The sequence below is a fragment of the Saccopteryx leptura genome, chromosome 6 (genome assembly GCF_036850995.1).
Source record: "Saccopteryx leptura isolate mSacLep1 chromosome 6, mSacLep1_pri_phased_curated, whole genome shotgun sequence".
Classification (NCBI taxonomy): domain Eukaryota; kingdom Metazoa; phylum Chordata; class Mammalia; order Chiroptera; family Emballonuridae; genus Saccopteryx; species Saccopteryx leptura.
This window is the reverse complement of record NC_089508.1, coordinates 133534779-133558114: the sequence shown is the minus strand read 5'-3', so window position 1 is coordinate 133558114 and position 23336 is coordinate 133534779. Positions and strand designations below refer to the sequence as shown.

General features: G+C 39.1%; 1 protein-coding gene across 1 annotated transcript in view; it reads right to left on the bottom strand.

Moving 5' to 3' along the window:
• Nucleotides 1-23336, bottom strand: part of MEIKIN (meiotic kinetochore factor) — a 134549-nt gene that overhangs the window by 72090 nt on the left and 39123 nt on the right. The window contains exons 8-9 of the mRNA XM_066341743.1: nucleotides 13206-13270; nucleotides 10205-10272 (exon numbers count right to left, since the gene is read on the bottom strand). Coding sequence (XP_066197840.1) covers nucleotides 10205-10272; nucleotides 13206-13270 — 133 coding nt within the window. The remainder of the gene's footprint in view (nucleotides 1-10204; nucleotides 10273-13205; nucleotides 13271-23336) is intronic.

The following is a 23336-nucleotide window of genomic DNA, read 5'->3' as shown; positions in this document are numbered from 1 at the left end:
TGGATTTCTTTACTTCTTTTTTATAGTTGAATTCTAATTTCAAAGCCTCATGATCAGAAAATATGCTTGGTATAATTTCAGTCTTCTTGCATTTGTTGATGTTAGTTTTGTGGCCCAACATATGGTCTTTCCTTGAGAACATTCCATGCACATTGGAGAAGAATATATAATCTGATATTTTTGGATGAAGTGTGCTATAAATATCTATTATGTCCATTTGGTCCTATGTGTCGTTTAAGGCCAATATTTTTTTATTGATTTTCTGTTTTGATGATCTATCTAAAGCCATCAATGGTGTGTTGAAATCTCCAAGTATGATTGTGTTTTTTGTCTGCTTCTATTTTTAGATCAGTTAGTAGATGTCATATATTTTGGTGCTACCTCGTTCGGTACATATGTATTAAGAAGTGCTATGTCTTCTTGATACAATGTCCCCTTTATCACTATGAAATGTCCATCTTTGTCTTTGGTTACCTTTGAAATCAGCATTGTATCAGATATAAGTATGGCTACACCTGCTTTTCTTTGGATATTTGCTTTGAGAATCATTTTCCAACCTTTCACTTTGAATCTACTTTTGTTCTTGCAGCTTAGATGTGTCTCTTGAAGGCAGCATGTAGTTGAGTTTTGTTTTTTTTTATCCAATCTGCTACTCTGTGCCTCTTTATTGATGTGTTCAGTCCATGTACATTTAGGGTAATTATTGACATTTGAGGATTTCCTATAGCCATTTAAGTTTTGTTTTCTGGTAGCTCTGGGTCTTGTTTGGTTCTTCTCTTTTGTGTGTCTGTCAGTTATTTTTGTTTGGTGGTATTCCATACTTCTTTACCCTGTTTCTTCTTTTTTTTTCAGCTGTGTGTTTCAGTAGTGGCTTGTTTGTGTGTGGTTACCATTAGGGTTTTTTGGGGGTTTTTTTGTATTTTTTCTGAAGCTGGAAACGGGGAGGCAATCAGACAGACTCCCGCATGCGCCCGACCGCGATCCACCCGGCACGCCCACCAGGGGGCGATGCTGTGCCCATCGGGGCGTCGCTCTGTCGTGACCAGAGCCACTCCAGCGCCTGGGGCAGAGGCCAAGGAGCCATCCCCAGCGCCCGGGCCATCTTTTGCTCCAATGGAGCCTCGGCTGCAGGAGGGGAAGAGAGAGACAGAGAGGAAGGAGAGGGGGAGGGGTGGAGAAGCAGATGGGCACCTCTCCTGTGTGCCCTGGCCAGGAATCGAACCCGGGACTTCCGCACACCAGGTCAACACTCTACCACTGAGCCAACCGGCCAGGGCCACCATTAGGTTTTTAAGAGAACAGTGTTCATATGTACAAAAGTCCTATGAGTGCTTCTGCACCCCATCCTCCTTTGCTACTGCAGATCTTTATCCTCTCCCCTTTTATGTTATTGTTGACGGATATTATCCTTGTTTTTATCACGACCTTGTTTGAGCTTTTACTTATAGTTTTGTTTTATTTTTTGTATCTGGTCAAATAATCCCTTGAGTATTTCCTGCAATAGGAGTTTTCTGGTGATAAATTCTCTCAGCTTCTGTATGCCTGTAAAAGTTATTTTCTCCTTCATATTTGAAGGATAACTTTGATGGATATAGTGTTCTTGTCTGGTAATTCCTCTCTTTCAGTACTTTGAATGTTTCGGTCCACTCTCTTCTAGCTTATAGAGCTTCTGCTGGGAAGTCTGATAATAACCTAATGGGCTTTCCTTTATATGTTATGTTCTTCTTTTCTCTAGCTGCCTTGGAGATTCTTTGTCATTGATTTTTTACAATTTTATTATGGTGTGCCTCAGAGTAGGTCTATCTGGGTTGCAGTAACTCGTCATTCTGTTTGCTTCTTGGATTCGAGGCTCTAACTCTTTTCATAGGCTTGGGAAATTCTAATCAATTATTTGTTTGAATAGGCTCTCCTTTCCCTTCTCCCTCTCTTCTTCTGATATACCCATATTCTTATATTGCTTTTTCTGGTGCAGTCAGACAATTCTTGTAGAGCTCTCTCAGTTTTTTTAATGCATGAGTCTCTTTCTTCTTTTCTCTGTAGCATCTCTAGTTGCCTGTCTTTGATGTCACTGATTCTTTCCTCTATCTGGCTTGTTCTATTAGCTAAACTTGCTACCTCAGTCTTCAATTCATGAATTGAATTCTTGATCTCTGTTTTTAAAGATTCAATCTTCTTGTTGAGGTATTCATTTTGTTCATTAATTTGTTTTCTGAGCTCAATAAGTTGCCTATTGGTGTCTTCTCACACCTTGTTGAGTATTTTCAGAACTTCAATTTTGAATTCTCTATCATTTAACTCCAAGGTTTCCATTTGATTGAGATTTTTTTCTGGAGATTTTTCATTTTCTTTCTGAACTATATCTATGTCTTGTGTAGTCATGGTATTTGATATTTTCTTTCTTGATGGCATTTGTGAGTGATATTGTTAATAACCCTAAAAAAAAACAGCTAAAAGAAAAAATTAAGATAAAAAGAATGCAATAAAACATATAAAAAATTTTAAAAATTATAACAAGAAATAAAGATTGAAAGCAAACAAAAAATAATAACAAAAAAAAGCACCCACAAAAAAATAAGAAAAAAATATAAAAATTAAAGAAAATGAAATTCAAAGGGGATACAGACAAAAAATAAGAAGAGGAAATAAAGAAAAACAGGAAAAAAGGGTAAAAAAAGGAAAAATAAATTTCAGTTTTGAAAGGTTTCTTTCAGTAGCTGGCACTGAATTACAAGTTTTAGGTCTGTGAAATTCCTCCGCTGAGATGTTCCTGTCACAATATCACCAGATGTTCCTACAAAATAACGTAGGTGGGGCTACAGTTGCATTGGTGGGTAGGGTGTGTTGTGAGGGCTTTCTGACTTCAGCATTACAACTTTAGTGTTCCAGCTTTATGGCTCTAGCAATGGTGATTTCAGGCTTCCGATTGTTCCTTCCCACATCTCAACAGACCTGGAGACTGGATTTGGAGCACGCTGTTCTTCAGGGGAGAGAATGGCTCTGGAGAGCTAGCTGTGGGATTTGTCTCTGCCACTCTCCCTACTGTGAGGTGAGGGAAGCGGGATCTGGGTGGCTGGGGGTGGGGTTGCACTTTAGCTTTTCTATCTCTGCCAAGTGCATGCTGCAGGCAGACTGCAGAACACTGGCCATGCCATATGGCCACTTTGGTTTATCTCCCACTCTGCTCCTCTATCTCAGTGCTCCTCCCAGCAGAAGGAGACCCAGTCACTCCAGTTTCCCTCTCCATAACCCTCAGACAAAATCCAGAGAGCCCAAGCTTCCCTCCTCTTCCAGCAGAGGAAAAAAAAAAAACCCCAGTCACACCGATTTTGTCTCCTCTCTTCTCTAAAGCCCACCGCAAATGCATTTTTTTTTTTGTATTTTTCTGAAGCTGGAAACGGGGAGAGACAGACTCCCACATGCGCCCAACCAGGATCCACCCGGCACGCCCACCAGGGGTGATGCTCTGCCCACCAGGGGGCGATGCTCTGCCCCTCCGGGGCATCGCTCTGCCGTGACCAGAGCCACTCTAGTGCCTGGGGCAGAGGCCAAGGAGCCATCCCCAGCGCCCGGGCCATCTTTGCTCCAATGGAGCCTTGGCTGCGGGAGGGGAAGAGAGAGACAGAGAGGAAGGAGGGGAGGGGGGTGGAGAAGCAAATGGGCGCTTCTCCTATGTGCCCTGGCCGGGAATCGAACCCAGGTCCCCCGCACGCCAGGCCGACACTCTACTGCTGAGCCAACCGGCCAGGGCCCGCAAATGCATTTTATCTTCTGCCTCCCTTTTCATTCCATCCCACTTTTAGATCATTCAGTGCATGGATCTTTCAGGTGCTCCTGTGAGCCCAGCTGGAGTTCCTTCACTGCATTATGGTTGTTCAATTTGTTGAAATTTCAAGGGAGAGATCAGAAGTATCTCTCATGCCAACATTACTCTGATGTCATCTGACATTGACTTTTCTAAAATTGAGAAACTTTATTTTTCAGAGCAGTTTTAGGTTCATGGCAAAATTTAGCAGATTATACCAGATTCCCATAAACTCCCTGTCCCCACTCATGCACAACCTCCCCTATGGCATCATAGTGGTACATTTGTTAGGATAAATAAACTTATACTGACACATTATTTTGCTTCTCCCTGAAAAATTTTTATTACTATTTCTTACGAGGCAAGTCAACTGGCAGTAAATTTCTTCAATTTTTGTTCGTCTGAAAATGTCTTTATTTCTCCTTCACTTTTAAAGGATAATTTCACAGGGTACAAAATTCTAGGTTGGAGGTTTTCTCTCAACACTTTAAATATTTAACTTCACTCTATTCTTGCTTGGATAGTTTCTGAGGAGAGGTCTGTAATTTTTTATCTTTCCTCTTCTATAGGTAAGACATTTTCCCCCCTTCTGGCCTCTTTCAAGATTTTTAAAAATTTCTGTTTGATTTTTCAATGTTCAAATATGATATGGCCAGTTATAGTTTTTTTTGGGGGGCATTTATCCTGCTTGGTGTTCTCTGAGCTTCCTGGACCTGTGGTTTGGCATCTGACATTAATTTTGGGAAACAGTCATATTGCTTCAAATATTGCTTCTGTTGCTTTCTTAGTTTCTTCTCTTTCTGATATTTCAATTATGCATATGTCATATCTTTGTAGTTTTCCCACAGTTCTTAAATATTATAGTTTTTAACATTTTTTTATCTTTGTTTTTCAGTTTTGGAAGTTTCTATAGTCATAATTTCAAAATCAAATATCTCTTCCTCAGCTGTGTTTAGTCTACGAATGAGCCCATCAAAGGTATTCTTCATTCCTGCTATAGTGTTTTTCATCTCTAGAATTATCCTTTTGATTCTTCCTGTTTTTGATCTCTAGAACTTATTTTTTTATTCTTTCATATAATTTCCATTTCTCTCCTTATACTATTTTATCTTGCATGTTGTTTACTTTTTCCTATAGTGTCCTTATCATATTTATCATAATTATTTTAAATTTCTTTTCTTTTTTCTTTTTTTTTTGTATTTTTCTGAAGCTGGAAACGGGGAGACAGTCAGACAGACTCCCGCATGCGCCCGACCGGGATCCACCTGGCATGCCCACCAGGGGCGACGCTCTGCCCACCAGGGGGCAATGCTCTGTCCCTCCGGGGGGTTGCTCTGTCATGACCAGAGCCACTCTAGCGCCTGGGGCAGAGGCCAAGGAGCCATCCCCAGCGCCCGGGCCATCTTTGCTCCAATGGAGCTTTGGCTGTGGGAGGGGAAAAGAGAGACAGAGAGGAAGGAGGGGGGGGGGTGGAGAAGCAAATGGGCGCTTCTCCTATGTGCCCTGGCTGGGAATCAAACCCGGGTCCCCTGCATGCCAGGCCGACGCTCTACCGCTGAGCCAACCGGCCAGGGCCAATTTTAAATTTCTGGTCTGATAATTCTATCACTAGTTATAACTCTGGATCTGATGCTATTCAGTTCTTCAAACTGTGTTGTTGTTGTTTTTTTACCTTTTAGCATGCCCTTTAATTTTTTGCTAAAATGTGGACATGATATATTTGGTAATAGGACTTTGGTCAACAGGCCTTTAGTAGAATAAGGTGTGGGGGATGGAAAGTAGTCTATAGTTTTGTGAGTAAGTCTGTTTTTTGTCTAGCCTGTGCCCCTCAACTATGAATTTCACCAGTGCTTCTTAGTTTTTCCTCCCTTAGGAGGAACAGCATGGCTAGCAGGTACTGTATTATGTATTTCCTTTTCCCCAATGTGGAAGTCTAGAGGGAGCTAGAGTTGAGTATTTTCCTTCCTACACTTGGAAGAATATAATTGGTTGGAGTTGGTTATTTTCCTTCCCCCAACTGGGTTAGGCTCTGATGATACGCTAGCAACTTAGGCTCTGATAAAATACTTTCTCCTGAGGGCAGGTCAGAAAAACAGAATACTATGGTGTATTTCAAAATGGTTCCTTATCCATCCCCACTAGTAGAAGTATGAAATGATTTTTCTCTGATATTCATCATCAAGATTGTCGGGAGCCGATCCACTAATGCTGGCTAACTAGGTCACAGCAGAAGAAGATCCACAACTGCTGGTTGACAAAGTCACAGCAAAAGAAGATAGAGTCACCGCAGTAAAGACCAACAGCTGCGGGTTGACAAAGTCACCGCAAGGAAAGGCACAACGATACTTCCCCCTTTAATCTTTTGAATTAATCTGGCCTTATATTCCCCCCTTTTCTGGGTGTGTGCTATTATTTGTGGCACAGGGATAATAGTACCGTGCTTTCCCTGTAGATTTGTAGTAATTTCTTTGGAAATGAGACAGAAGGTGTAAGTTCCACAGAAAAGCCTGTAAGCCCCTTGAACTGGGCTCATAAACATAAGAGGCTGGCTATGATATCCCTCATAAGGGTTAAGTTTGTAGGAGAATTTCTTCTTATTAATCATGTTAAAAAGAATATAGTTAGAACTTAGCTAGTGTGTGAATATAGTAAATAAATAAAGTTTGACTAGACAATAGAATCTTAGGTAAGGTGTTATGGAATGGCCCGTTGCATGACCTGGGATAGGAATGCAGTCAGCAAGAAAAGAATGTTTTGCTAAGAGAATTGTTTTATGACTGAAGGCAGTTGCTGGGCTTTCTCAGTGAGACATTCTCATGAGATTTATATACTTTCCCAAGGTTTTTCGTTCAGATAATAAAGAGGAATATGGAAGAATCCATAGAAGCAATAGCAATTAATGCCTTCTGATATTATGTTGCTACTAAGCTATCTTGCAAGTGCACTCTATATATCTTTAAGTAAAAGTTACTCTTAATGTTATGTCAATTTCTTAATGGGCAAGCCTTTTGTTATCTTGTGAGGAAAGTTAGGACACTGCATAAACTCAAGGCCATTTGCCTGAGCAAGCGGTGGTCATTTGCTAGTCTTTAATGATTTTGTCTGTTAATCTCTCTCTGCCCCTTGACTCACAACAACAATAAAGTTGAGTTATTAGTTAGTACTAATCCTTTAAAAGCTTTTACCGATGTTGTCGCTATTCAAGTTATTTTTTAATTGTACTTTGAATGATTTGCCACCTGATTTGTAGTTTATAGATATAAATTAACTGTTATCTGGAAACATGTAAACATAGTGAAACAGAAGCAATGATTAATACCATGTAATTGTAACTTGGTGTGTGTGTATAAAATAGGAGCTGTACTAGCATTTGGTAGAGATGCCTGGCAGTAAATGCTAACTAGAGAATAAAGAGAAAGAAAAGAATTCGGCTCTCTCACTCCATTTTCGCCAACGCCGTCTCCTCCTGTGGGACCCCTGGATCCCCCCCGGGGCTGGACCCCGGCAAAGATCTTGTAGAATTCCTAGAGGTACAACTCAGGAAAGTTGTACCTGATGACTGGGCCCCCCTTAAGTTTTTAACTTTCAGAGTTGTCCACATTGAATTTCCAGTAATTTACGAATCACACTTTTGTTTTTCCCACCCCAGCACTGGCTCTCAGGGAGGTTTCTGTTCATGTGTTTTTGCTTCAGTAAGTTGTGATTCTCTGTAATCACTTGTCTGTCTTTCTAAGTTTTGGTACAGCAGCATTCCCTGTGACCTTACTTCATTGATGGATCAAAATAAGAGTTGTTGGCTTTTCAGTTTGTTCAGGTTTTTATTTGTTGTTAGGAAAAGCATGGTGACTTTTAAGTTCCTTACATACTGGTCTGGAAATTGGAAGTCTGACAGCTGCTCAAAATCTTTTATAATACTGGACCTGCAAGTAGCATTCAACATTGTGAACTACTCTTATTTTGAGGAATAAACACACTCTTGTCTTGGCTTCTACAATACATATTTGTTTATTTTCCTCTTCTCTCTGTTCACTCTTCCTTTTCTACATGAATGTATAGTTTTTTTTAAATGTTTATTTTATTGATTTTAGAGAGAGAGGAAGGGGGGAGAGAAAAAGAGAGAGACACAGGTACTTCTACCTATTCCAGTATATGCCCTGACCAGGGATTGAACCAGCAACCTCTGTGCTTCAGGACGATGCTCTTACCAACTGAGCCATTTGGCCAGGGCCTGAATGTAGAGCTCTCTAAGGATTGATCCTAGACCACCTTCTCTTCTGCACTCTATAAATATTCTTTCTCAGGTGGTTTTATCCATTTCCATGCATTTAAAAATATTCCTTTATTTATTTATTTATTTATTTATTTTTATTTTTCTTAAGTGAGAAGCAGGGAGGCAGAGAGACAGACTCTCACATGTGCCCCGATTTGGATCTACCTGGCAAGTCCTCTACCGCAGTGGTCCCCAACTCCCGGGCCACGGACCGGTACCAGTCTGTGGGCCATTTGGTACTGGTCCGCAGAGAAAGAATAAATAACTTACATTATTTCCGTTTTATTTATATTTAAGTCTGAATGATGTTTTATTTTTTAAAAATGACCAGATTCCCTCAGTTACATCCATCTAAGACTCACTCTTGACGCTTGTCTCGGTCACATGATACATTTATCTGTCCCACCCTAAAAGGCTGGTCTGTGAAAATAGTTTCTGACATTAAACTGGTCCGTGGCCCAAAAAAGGTTGGGGACTACTGCCCTACTGGGTGATACTCTGCCTATCTTGGGCTGTTGCTCCATTGCTCAGCAATTGAGCTATTTTAGCACCTGAGGTAAGGCCATCGAGCCATCCTCAATGCCCAGGGCCAACTTGCTCCAACCGAGCCATGGGTGCAGGAGGGGACTAGAGGAAGAAGAAAGAGAGAAAGAAGGGAGATGAGGAGGGGTGGAGAAGCAGATGGTCGCTTCTCCTTTGTGCCCTGACCGAGAATTGAACCTGGGACATCCATATGTCAGGCCAGTGCTCTACCACTAAGCCAACAAGCCAGGGTCTAAAAATATTTCTAATATTACACATTCCTCTTCTGTTTTCCTGACCTACAGATTTATAGCCAATGGCTCTTCCAACATTTTCATCTTTATGTGCACTCAGACCTCCTACCTTTCCTATCACATTAAATAACATCTCTAGTCACCAAAATGGCTTAAGACAGAAACCTAGAAGTCTTTTTGAACAGTTCTCACTCTTTCATCCTCTATAGTCAATCCATGAACTCTATAGTCAAAATTATATTAAATTCATGCATATTTCTCCATCCTTCCTACATCATAGTCAAAGGCAACCCAATCTGACATCAAAAATCTTTGTGATTTCAGGTCCTGGCCAGTTAACTCAGTCATTATCTGGAAATGACAAGGTTGCAGGTTCCATCCCCGGTCAGGGCTCACATGGGAAGCACCCAATGAATGCAAGACTGAGTGGAGCAACAAATGCATGCTTCCCATACCCATGCCCCCATCTCTCTAAAACAATCAATCAATAAAAAAGAAAAGTAAGCCCTGGCCAAATAGCTTAGTTGTTTAGAGTGTCATCTGGAAGCTCAGAGTTTCTAGGTTTGATCTCCAGTCAGGGCACATACAGGAAACTCAATGTTCCTGTCTCTCTGTTTTTCTCTCTCACTGCCTTTCTCTAAAAAAAAATAAATTTTTTTTGTGACTTCATATTAATGATTCTTCCTGCTGACATTCTTGCCCTCTGTCAATTTGCTCCACAAAGTATACAATGGCATTATTGTGTGTAGTGGAAAGAATACAGGTTTTAGATCCAGAAAGACCTGCCACAAGCACCTTAAACATATTGGTTAACATTGAAACCTCATTTCTCTCAGTTATAAAAAAGTAAAACAAAACAACAACAAAAAAACCTTACCTGATAGGAATGCCATAAAGAAAGATATGTATAATTAATGACAAGTGCTTAGAATAATGCTTAGCATCAAGTAGCTACCTAGATAGTAGCTCCTGCTACATAAAGTCCAAAGACCTCTAGATTCCAGGCTAACATTTCACATTTATTCTCAGCATAAAATGCCACTCTGGCTACACAGTAAATGTCTATTTTGGCCTTAATGATTAACAGACATCCAATTATCCAAAATGAAGTTAGAAAAATTATTAATTTTAATTCTTTTCCATTAAACTTATATATACACATATATATATAAGTTTAATGGAAGAGAATTATTACACTCATGTAACAATAATGTAATAAAATTGCTAAACTCCAAATATATTTAAATTATTGACTTAAATCACTGAAAAATAATTTCTATAAAAATGTTGGTTAAAAAGTATATCCTATATTAATGAAATTTACAATTCATGTAGTTATTTTGGTTTAATACTTGCTTTTTTCTTTGTTTCTTCAGGGGTTAAAGGGTAAGTTTTCTCAGCAAGTACCTCACAATCTGTGTTATCTATAAATAAAAACAAACTTTAGTATTTTAATTACTTAACTTCTCATTACCTATAAGTACAGAAAACTCAAATTTGAAAAAAACACCTAATTTAATAACTATGTCTTTTTAATACCTTTATTTTTATTTATTTATTTTTTTTCTGAAGCTGGAAACGGGGAGAGACAGTCAGACAGACTCCCGCAAGCGCCCGACCGGGATCCACCCGGCACGCCCACCAGGGGCGATGCTGTGCCCCTCCGGGGCGTTGCTCTGCCGTGACCAGAGCCACTCTAGCGCCTGGGGCAGAGGCCAAGGAGCCATCCTCAGCGCCCAGGCCATCTTTTTGCTCCAATGGAGCCTTGGCTGCGGGAGGGGAAGAGAGAGACAGAGAGGAAGGAGGGGGGGGGTGGAGAAGCAAATGGGCGCTTCTCCTATGTGCCCTGGCCGGGAATCGAACCCGGGTCCCCTGCACGCCAGGCCGACGCTCTACCGCTGAGCCAACCGGCCAGGGCGTAATAGCTTTAGAAGAAACAATTGAATGTTTATTATTATTATTGTATTGAATAAGCTGACAAATAGGATAAAATAGTCTTTAAAATATCTAATCTCAAGATCTCCTGGTTTCATAGGAGTAAATGCTCTTTGTAAAAGATTTACACTTCAATTAGTAGAGAAAGTGTATATGATTAAAAATTTTCATTAATTATCCTTCGATTTCCATTCTCTTGTATTTTCAGGCTCTCTCTTTCTACTGCAACTTTTCTATCAGCATTTAAAACATACTCAGGTCTCTTTCATCTTACCAAAAATATTATCTGTCCCACCACACCTTCCTGCTACATCCCTTCTCTCCTCTTATTCATTAACAGGTTTCTTTAAAGAGCTGTCCACATATACTAATATAACTTCCTTTCCAACTCTTTACTCTAAACCCATACAATCTAGTTTCAGTTCCCACCAATATGAGCAGAAACATTTCCTGTTGGACCTCAGTATAATAGGCATGAACATCTTCCCCTTCTGGCGTCTTTTATAGCTCTTCTTCAATCTTGACTTCTCCCTTTTCCTCACTCTCCAAATTCAGTTCGAAGTAACAAGCATTTATTGAGTGTCTGCTATGTATCAATATTACCATTATATGTACTTACTATTGCAAATTTGGCTTTTCTTTATTCTTAACACTAGTACCTTGAGAGAAGGCACCAAAAGATTTTCCTTTAGGTTATTTCAATAGCTTTTCCATTCACCCTATCAGTCCTGTTCACATTATATACCTAAATTAAAAATCTAACTACATTTGCTTAAAACTTTCCAAAGGCTTTCCATGGTTCTCAAGTTAAAACTCAAACTCCTTAACATTGCATGCAAAATCCTGGTTTTTATGATCCCTGTATTGCTTACACATTACAGCTTCATGGTGGAAGCAAATGGGCTGCTAGGTAAAATGCAGAATGCCCACTTTAAATTCAGATTATCAATGAATAATTTTTTAGTAGAAGTATTTCCCATGCAGTAGAACAAACGTGTAATATCTATGATGTAATTATATTAAAATTATTTGCTGCTTATCCAAATTCAAATTTAACTGGACATTCTTTATCTCTATTTGCTAAAACTGGCAGCCCTTGAGAGAAATTTGGAAGCTTTTTATCAGAGAGCAGACTAAATAAAGATTAAAATTTGAGAACTAGCCTTGAAGAACTTCCACATTTGATGACTAATAGCAGTAGATAATACTGCAAAAGAGACTGAGTAAAAGTTGCCTGAGAAGTAATTACTTGTTTATTTATTTGTCATTATTATTAAGACTATTGGCTCCTTGAGGACAGGAATAGAGGCATTTCTTAATTTTCTAACACTTAGTAAAGATCTTGACACAGAATTGGAAAAGTGATGAATTTTCTGAATTAAGAAATGTATAAAAAATATCTCTAGAGCAAGATGTGACTTATTTAATTTTGAATTTTAATTCAATCAACCACATAAAGTAAGAATACAGAGCATACATAATTCCAGAGTTACTATTTTGCCACATTACCAGGCTTTATAAATAATAGTTACCACAGCCAAAGCACAATTACTTATTGAGCAAGACCTAGGTAAAATCATGATTTTGGTACCCTTACAGCTTTTCCTTTCATTATTACCTCTCTTTCCTATTCACAAATTCCCTTACTCTTTGGTCCGTAAAACAAATCTTCCTAATGCTCACCCTCCAGAGTAGTAGTTGCTACTCCTTCTAAGGAAGTGTGATTTTACAAGTTTAGTTTTTATTGCTAGATTATTTCCTTAGAAAAAAACTATCTTAATCATTTTTATACCCATAGTTCCTACCATAATACTTGGCATTTAGTAAAAGCACAGTAAGACAACTTCTTAGAGATAAATTGTGCAAAAAAACTTTTTTTAAGTTCATATAAGCCCATTAGGAGCAAAACAGCAATTCCTTAAGTTTATCCCCAAATAGATGCTATAAAACTTATTGTAGGAAACAAAGAAAGAAATATGAGCTACAGCAAAGAGGTTAAAAAATTGTAAATGTCTTGCTAAGTTTATTCTATTATAAAATAATAGAGTGCCTATAATTCAAGGCGCTTTGTCAATCCTTTTATTTTTCAAGCATCAAACATAACTCCAATATATCTCTTTACTGATCATCTTCCTCTCCTATGACTGAAACTTATGAGGGTAGGGAGTATATATCACTCCTCACTGGCATACACAGCAATGCCTAAAACAGTGCATAATCATAAAGGATTATTAATGAATTAATTATGAGTGCTATGTTGATAGTTAAAACTTCCTTTATAACTCATCTATCTACATTTTTTAGATACAACCAAGCTGAAAAGCACTCAGTGTCCTGGGCTACCAATTTTCTTCATATATACTGCTTTGTGATAAAAATAACAAAATACAGAATTATGAAAATTAGTTTTACTACGTATTACCTGACTCAGAATTTGAAGTATTCTTTTTTTTTGGAGAAATATTTTCGTCTGCTAATGTCATCACTCTACAATAAAAACAAATTAATGGTAATCTCTTAATCTTTCAGTAACTTTTGAGAATCCTCAAATAATACATAAAATGACATTTATATGCAATCATTTAGCCTGTAGAAAGAGTACAATGGGTTAAAAAATGTTACTATATCTGTATGAACAAATCATTTAATGTTAGGCAGTATATTTATGCATGTGTCAGTGTGATACAGTATTTGCAGAGGACAAGACATAGTGTTTGGAATCAGGCAGACCTGGGTATAAAGCCCCGTTCTGCTATTCACACTTGAATGGCCTTGGGAAAGTTACTTAATGTGTCTTGAATCTTGGTTACCTCATTTATGCAAAAGGAACAGCAATATTGTTTCCCAGGATTGTTATGCTGGTAAGGATCTCAAGTAACATGAGACATACTTTAAAAAAATTAATACCTTTTTCTCTTCTACACTTTCACAAATGAGACTGCTTTCAATTCTATCCAAATGTGTAGGAGAGGATTAGCTATTACAACAGGATCAAAGCTCAACATCTGACTACCAGATTGGAACTTCTGAGTCCCTAGCAAAACCATAGAGTTGAAAACCAAATGTAAAAAGGTATTTTTCTAAATTTCTTTTAAATGTTTATTGAAGAGTTGAACTCTTTAATCAAAACACAATTTTTCAATACCACCATAAAAATTCAATAAAAATTTTTAATTTAAATAAAACAATTATCTCTTTCATATTTCCTCTTGAAATTCATCCTGTCAAAATAGTACTTTGTTACCCTTGAGTTAAATTTCAGGTGTATTCCATTGCTTTTGTGGCATTCTCTCGCAATAAATGTGTTTTATGTAATAAAAAGCCCAGCATAATATCACATTAAACTCTTACCATTGATTTTAAATTTCTTCCCTTTCCCAACTTATACCTAATTTAGACTCATAACCTGCAATGAGAAAAGCAACCATGGTGGGGTTTTTTTCTCTATTTCTTCTTTTTTCCTCTCCCATTTGGTAACTACTCTTTAAGGTCCTTTGTCACTGGAGTAGGAAGAAGTTGTAGAAAGAGACGGAAAGGTCTTTCTTGATTTTGACTGATGCTATTATAATATGCCAAATTCTGACTCTTTCAGGCATGAAATATTTTGAAGGGTGCAGTGATATGATTCTTCTATTCCTCGCACTCTCTCACTTGCTGCTATTTATGATCTTCTTAGATTTTCCATTTGATGATAGAACTCCAAGCTCCTTTCAATTCAGTCTACTTTTCATTTTGCAGAAGTCATGCTGGGCATGATCCCTTTCAAAATGATCCATAACTGGCTCCTTTCTGTGCATTGTGCACAAATCTTCGTTGAGTTAAAATCTGAAAGTATAACTAGTTTCCTCTTTATTCTGCCATTATAAAGCATCTAAGCAGACCATCTTGCCTTTAGACGAGTCTGAAACCAAATTTCAGAGGACACATGTCAAACTTTGCAAATGGTTCTCTTGGAGTTTTCTCTTGTGTTGAGGTGAGGGAGAAGTCTCCACCTCTCCTTGCATATGACACCAATAACTCTTATTAAAGAAACAAACATTCTTGGTCATTTCATCTTTTCAGTGCATTCTTAACCTTTTCTTAAATAGCTTGGGGATTTGTAACAGGCTAATGCCAGGAAATTGGGCTTTGACCTCACCTTTTATAAATTCTGCAACGATGGTTCTACACAGAACAGGGGATGGGAGATGTCATCATTTTAATTTTGTTGTCATCTATTGAGGTCACTGCCCAAACTCTAAGACTACATGAAAGCCACATATAACATCCTGCTACATTCTTCAATTTCCTATTATTACATGTAGATTAAGGATCAGTGGACAAAGCCACAGAGTTTTACTATTAGCCATACAATATAGAAAGAACTCAGAATGTGACCAAAGATAGCTTTCCCCTCCATGCCTTCCAGCCTAAAGGATTACTGGAAAGAGAAAGAGGACAGAAGCTTAGGAAACAAGCAATTAGGCAATGGGAACTGATTTTTCTCCCTCAAGCCCAAAATCTGGAGGTGAGTGGGAATAGGTAGGAAGATAACATTATAAAAGGTAAAGAAAAAGCTAAAAGTAGAGAAGGAATGTGCCAAACTTGAGGAATAAACATCCATACAGGTTGTAAACTCAACATAAAAATAAGAGGTTGTGATATTCAGGCAGAGAGGGAGCTTCTGTTAGGTTCCACGCACTAAGGGCAATGTAGAGGTGTTCAAATTTAGAACCCAAACACCTAGAATAGAGTTGTTATGTTGAGGTGACTCTACTGAAAAGGTTACAGAAAGGCAACCAGATCAAAGTCTAATAGAGGACTTCAATGAGACTCAGGGAGTCTAGGGTAGCAAGAAAAGCAAAGATGAAGGAAAAAAAATTAGAAATGGAATATCTCAGGCCCTAAATAAGGTCATAAGTTCACCAATGACTTTATTGTTGGAGTCTAGCCCCGGTATAGTAAAAGACTTGAAACCTGCAGCACAAATTAGTAAAAATTCAGAGACAACTTGTGGATATAAGATACTTCAAACCCCAACTTCACTTCTCTGTCATCTATTGATATATCCTGCCCCTATGCCTACTTAGGGTGACTATTTGTCCAAACTGGGACCTTTCTGAGAATAAAAGGAAGCTCTATTAAAAATTATGTCAGTGATGTTGAACATTTTTCATCTGTCTATTGGCCATCTGTATGTCCTCTTTGGAGAAGTGTCTATTCATTTCTTTTGCCCATTTTTTGATTGGATTGTTTGTCTTCCTGGTGTTAAGTTTTACAAGTTCTTTATAAATTTTGGTTATTAACCCCTTATCAGATGTATTGTTGAATACGTTCTCCCATTGTGTGATTTGTCTTTTTATTCTGTTCAGTATTGTCTTTAGCTGTACAAAAGCTTTTTAGTTTAATATGGTCCCATTTGTTTATCCTGTCTTTTATTTCACTTCCCCGTGGAAATAAATCAGCAAATATATTGCTGTGAGAGATGTCGGTGAGCTTACTGCCTATGTTTTCTTCTAAGATGCTTATGGTTTCACGGCTTACACTTAAGTCTTTTATCCATTTTGAGTTTATTTTTTTGAATGGTGTAAGTTGGTGGTCTAGTTTTATTTTTTTGCAGGTAGCTGTCCAATTTTCCCAACACCATTTGTTAAAGAGACTGTCTTTACTCCATTGTATGCTCTTACCTCCTTTGTCAAATATCAATTGTCCATAAAGGTGTGGTTTTATTTCTGGGCTCTCTGTTCTGTTCCATTGATCTATATGCCTGTTCTTATGCCAGTACCAAGCTGTTTTGAGTACAATGGCCTTGTAGTATACCTTGATATCAGGAAGTGTTATACCTCCCACTTTATTCTTCCTTTTCAAGATTGCTGATGCAATTTGTGTTCTTTTTTGGTTCCATATAAATTTTTGGAATATGTGTTCTATATCTTTGAAGTACGTCATTGGTATTTTAATTGGTATTGCATTAAATTTATAAATTGCTTTGGGTAATATAGACATCTTAATGATGTTTATTCTTCCTAACCACAAACACGGTATATGCTTCCACTTGTTTGTATCTTCCTTGATTTCTTTTATTAATGTTTTATAATTTTCTGAGTACAAGTCTTTAACCTCCTTGGTTATGTTTACTCCTAGGTCCTTTATTTATTTATTTTTTTGCAATAGTGAAGGGGATTGTTTCCTTAATTTCTCTTTCTGACAGTTCATTGTTGGTGTATAAAAATGCCTCTGATTTCTGTGTATTAATTTTATACCCTGCCACTTTACTGAATTCATTTATCAGGTCGAGTAGTTTTATGACTGAGACTTTAGGGTTTTCTATATACAGTATCATATCATCTGCAAATAATGATAGTTTTACTTCTTCTTTTCCAATTTGGATGCCTTTTATTTCTTCTTCTTGTCTGATTGCTGTAGACTTCCAGTACTATGTTGAATAAGAGTGGTGAAAAAGCACAGTGAGATACCACCTCACACCAGTCAGAATGGCGCTCATCAACAAAACAACACAGAATAAGTGCTGGCGATGATGTGGAGAAAAGGGAACCCTCCTGCACTGCTGGTGTGAATGCAGACTTGTGCAGCCACTGTGGAAAACAGTATGGAGATTCCTCAAAAAATTAAAAATGGATCTACCTTTTGACCCAGCCATCCCACTTTTAGGAATATATCCCAAGAACACCATGTCACTGACTGAAAAAAAATGCACCCCCATGTTTATGGCAGCATTTTTTCACAATAGCGAAGATCTGGAAACAACCCAAGTGTCCGTCAGTGGACAAGTGGATTAAAAAGCTGTGGTACATATATACAATGGAATACTATGGGGCCACAAAAAAGAAGGAAATATTACCTTTTGCGACAACATGGATGGAACTGGAAACTATTATGTTGAGTGAAGCCAGGCAGAGAAAGAAAAATGGCATACGACCTCACTCATTTGAGGAATCCAAGGAACAGTGAGAACTGAAGAATGGAATTGAGACAGAGGAAGGATTAAAGGGACCAGAGGAAAAGAGGACAGAGGGAAAGGGGATGAGAGGATGGGATAAACCTGAAGGGAAGGGGGGAGGATGCTGTGGGGAGGGGGGCAAGGGCGATGTTGAGGGGAATAGGGGGAGGGGAGATGCATTCGGGGTGACCCTAGAATCTATGTAAACACAATCAATTAAATAAAAAAAATTCAAAAAAAATAAAAATTATGTCAGAATAAAAGGACATACTGGGGCTGTTTCAGGCAAATCAATAGATATGATCACCTACCTATATGCCATCTTCAGGAATATGGAATGGGGAGAAAATCTAAAATCTCAGCATTCAGACCCTGCCTGGTTGCTCAGTTGGTTACAGTGTTGTCCCAAAACTCCAAGGTTTCAGATTCAATCCCCAGTCAGAGCACATATAGGGAGGTGGCAATTAATGCACAACTAAGTGGAACAACAAACAAATGCTCTTCTCTCTCTTTCCCCCTTCCTTTCTCTGTCTCTCTAAAATCAATCAATAATAAAAAGAAGTTTCAGCATTCACACAAAAGGGACTTTAAACAATAAGTTTATATTTCGATTACAATTTACATTCAATATTATTTTGTATTAGTTTCAGATGTACAGCATAGTGGTTCGACAATCATATATAAAATATTTTGTAAAGTGTTCCTACTGCTGTTTTCAGTACCAAACTGGCACCATATATAGTTATTGGAATATTCTTTACTATATTTCCCATGCTGTACTTTACATCACCGCAAAAGCCACTTCTAAATGGAAGTAACTGAATGGCATTAATCACTAACTTTAACTTATAATTTCCCAGCTAAATAAAGAAGAAGGATGATGAAAGTTTAGTTATTTAAAGATAAAGATATATTCTCTTTGCACATCTACATGATTTTATTTTTAAAGATAGGTCAGCATTTAAGAAATACAGGAAATAGGTTTAGAGATACATATAACCAACCAACTACATTTGCTCCATTTCAATACACAGGCAACAGTCACTGAAATGAGTCTGTACAGATTTTATAGCAATATAACCAAAACTCCTTTTCTCCATTAGGTCCTACACATCAAAGTTGCAGGATTTTAATTTTGTGAATGTGCTACTTAATTAAAGAGAATGACAAAAAATCTAGTAGATAATAGGTGCTCAAATCTGGCATCATTATTATACAAACATCACTCCTTCCCTTTTAAGAAAATATTGTGTTGTAAATTCTGAAGTCCATCATCATTCCTTTCTCATGACTTTAATCATTTATCTTAAGATTTTTTTCACTGAGGTTTACCAAAAAAAGAATAATTCACCTAGGAATAACAGTAATAGATATTTTCAGAAATTTCTAACCATTTTGATACAAGCATATTCATAAGGAGGCTAGCATGCTAATTCTACTTTTTTCTCACTATGCACCCTTTCCCAAAAGGACAACTATGCCTTCAGCCCAGAACTTGTCCCTTGCTCTCCAAGCTGGGATATCCAACTGCTTGCTGGATCTATTCAATTCAAAATACTGTAGGTATTTCAGTACTGCAATGCCTTATTTGCACTGACATCAGGTTATCGTCGGTTTTGATTTTGGTTGATTTTTTTCCGTGAAAAATTTGTCTCAATTTTCATCAGTTGCCTCGAATTTCCTTGGCATACCCATGTGACCTTGCTGCTAATTTTGCAAAAACAAAGGGCGATCCACATGTTCTCCTGCTCAAGTGTGGCATTGTTTCTCATTGTGTGAGCATCACCCCGTGCATCTAGCCAAAAAATTCCATTGCTTTCCAGTGTTTTAGTGCTTTTTTTTATTGATTGTGAGTACTAATACTACAACTACATGTAAGTGATTACTGTGTATACAGTATTCAGTGTAAAGTGTTTATTTTGCATTTTTCAGTTTCAAAATGTATGTAATGCACGTAAGATAAAATCACATGTGCTCAAATCTCATTGTCCCTGTTAAGTGTTTCCCTTGCTAATAAGTTAACCCTTTCCTTTTAGCTCCATCATGGGACCAAAGAAAGTTTCCAGAGCCAGCAGCCCTTCGAAGAAAAAGGCTAGGAACACGATCCGAGTTGAGGAAGGAAATCATTAAAAAAATATGAGAGCGGCCCTGGCCGGTTGGCTCAGCGGTAGAGCGTCAGCCTAGCGTGCGGAGGACCCGGGTTCAATTCGCGGCCAGGGCACACAGGAGAAGCGCCCATTTGCTTCTCCACCCCTCCGCTGCGCCTTCCTCTCTGTCTCTCTCTTCCCCTCCTGCAGCCAAGGCTCCACTGGAGCAAAGATAGCCCGGGCGCTGGGGATGGCTCCTTGGCCTCTGCCCCAGGCGCTAGAGTGGCTCTGGTCGCAACATGGCGACGCCCAGGATGGGCAGAGCATTGCCCCCTGGTGGGCAGAGCGCCCCCCCATGGTGGGCGTGCCGGGTGGATCCCGGTCGGGCGCATGCGGGAGTCTGTCTGACTGTCTCTCCCTGTTTCCAGCTTCAGAAAAATGCAAAAAAAAAAAAAAAAAAAAATACGAGAGCGGCTTCAAGATTGCTGAAATCGGCCATATGTATGGGAAGTAGCCATCCATGATAAGTTCCATTGTGGCGAAAAAGGAAGCAATAAAAGAGGCTAATGTAGTGAAAGGCATGAATGTACTAACAAAACAGAGAATGCAAACAATTGAAGATGTCGAACAGTTATTATTAATTTGGATCAATCAAAAACAGTTAGATGGTGATTCTGTTTTGGAGGCCATCATATGTGGAAAGTCCAGGCTATTGTATGTAGATCTGATTAAGAAAATGCCTGGGACGAGTGCTAGTGTACTTAATGATTTTAAGGCCAGCAGAGGCTGGTTCAAAAAACTGAAGAGGTGCACTGGCATACACAGTGTTACTAGGCACAGCGAAGGTGCAAGTTCGGACAAGACTGGGGCTGAAAATTTTCTGTCTGAATTCAAAGATGACATAGAGGCTGAAGGATTCATTTCCCAACAAGTCTTCAACTGTGATGAAACTGGCCTCTTTTGGAAGAAAATGCCAAAGAGGATGTTCATTACACAGGAGGAAAAGGCACTGCCAGGACATAAGCCTATGAAAGATAGGCTAACTCTTTTGTTGTGTGGCAATGCTAGTGGTGACTGTAAAGCCCTTACTGGTGGACCATTCAGAAATTCCTAGAGTGGTTAGCAGAAACAACGTGATTAAAAGTAAACTGTGTGTGATGTGGAGGGCAAACAAGAAAGCATGGGTCATGAGGCCAATTTTCATTGAGTGGATGAATTAAGTGTTTGGCCCGAGTGTGAAAAAGTACCTCCAGGATAATCAGTTGCCCCTTAAGTGCCTCCTGGAAATGGACAATGCTCCTGCACATCCTCCAGGTTTAGAGGACACATTGTTGGAGGTGTTCAGTTTTATCACAGTGAAGTTCTTGCCCCCTAATACCACACCACTCATCCAGCCCATGGACCAGAATGTCATTTCAAATTTCAAGAAACTGTACACAAAAGCAATGTTTCAAAGGTGCTTTGAGGCGACATCAGATACAGAATTGTCCTTAAGAGAGTTCTGGAAAAAACATTTCAACATTTTCAATTGCATCAGCCTCACAGATAAGACTTGGCAGGAAGTGACATCCAGGACAATGAACTCTGCCTGGAAGAAATTATGGCCAGAATGTGTGCATGAGAGAGATTTTGAAGGGTTTGAGCCTTCCCCTGATGACCCTACACATCTGGTGCAGTCCACTGTTGATTTGGGGAAGTCTCTGGGTTTGGAGGTGAGTGGTGAGGATGTGGAAGAGTTGGTGGATGACCACAGTGAAGAACTCACCACTGAAGAGATGCAAGACTTTCACCTAGAAGTGCAACAGATGGCAGATGAAGAACTTGCTTCAGATGAGGAGGAGGGGAGAATGTGCCTTCTTCAGAGATTAAGGACATCTTCTCCATGTGGAGTAAGGTACAGGAGTTTGTGGAGAAAAATCACCCAAAGTTGTTGCAGGTTGTGCCTGCAACTTGTTTAATGATAATGTTTTGCCCCATTTTAGGCAAATCTTAAAGAGGCAGCAGAAACAGACCTCTCTGGACAGCTTTCTTGTGCAATATGGGTCTATTGACTCTGAAGCTAGTCCCAGTGCCAAAAGACCAAGAAGGGAAGTGACCCCAGATAGTGCCATACCTAAGGTCCTTATGGAGGGGGATTCCCCTTCCAAACAATAATATCTGTAACATTTCAAATTCCCACCAACATGTATGAAGATCTCAACTTCTTCACATCCAAGACAAATTTGTTATTATCTTTTTGGTTATAGCCATCCTAGTAGGTATGAGGTGGCAAATCATAAAAGTTGTTCATTTCCCTAATGGATCAAGATAATGAACATCTTTTCATGTGCTTATTGTCCAGTTGTTTATCTCTTATAAAGAAATGTTTACTCAGATCCTTTGCCTATTTTTAAATTGGGTTATTTTTTCTTATATTGCTGAATTGTAAGAGTTATTATATATTCTGAATACAAATCCCTTATCAGATATATGATTTGCAAATATTTTCTTCCATTCTTTGGATTGTCTTTTCACTTTCTATATAGCATCTACTGACTTAGTTTTTAAAATTATATAATTTTTTTCTAAGTTTCTTCAACCTTTTAAGATTAAGGTATTAAAAAATTTCATTATAGGCCCTGGCCAGTTGGCTCAGTGGTACAGCGTCGGCCTGGCGTGCAGAAGTCCCAGGTTCGATTCCCGGCCAGGGCACACAGGAGAAGTGCCCATCTGCTTCTCCACCCCTCCCCCTCTCCTTCCTCTCTGACTCTCTCTTCCCCTCCTGCAGCCGAGGCTCCATTGGAGCAAAGATGGCCCGGGCGCTAGGGATGACTACTTGGCCTCTGCCCCAGGCGCTAGAGTGGCTCTGATCGCAACAGAGTGACGCTCCAGAGGGGCAAAGCATCGCCCCCTGGTGGGCAGAGCGTCGCCCCTGGTGGTCGTGCCGGGTGGATCCCGGTCGGGCGCATGCGGGAGTCTGTCTGACTGTCTCTCCCCGTTTCCAGCTTTAGAAAAATACCAAAAAAAAAAAAAATTTTTTTTTCATTATATTTTATAGAACTACTAAAAACATTTCATAGTTTCCTATTACATTCAAAATAAAATAAAAATCCTAGCCCTTAAGGCCTTTCATGATCCAGACTGTGGTCACCTTGAAATGTCTCTCACATATACTTTACCTTTCATGCCCCAAACCAAACTTTAGATCTTTCCCCAATAATATGTTTCTCCTCAGTCTTCCTCATCTTAACAAATGGCAACACCATCCTTCTAGTTGTTCAAGACAAATCTGTGGAGTCAGCCTTGACTACTTTCATACTCTACCACTTGCCCATCAGTGTTCCACCTGGATGATTCTACTTTCAAATTACATTCAAAATCTGACTTCTCCGGTAGAGCGTCAGCCTGGCGTGCGGGGGACCCGGGTTCAATTCCCGGCCAGGGCACATAGGAGAAGCGCCCATTTGCTTCTCCACCCCCCCCCTCCTTCCTCTCTGTCTCTCTCTTCCCCTCCCGCAGCCAAGGCTCCATTGGAGCAAAGATGGCC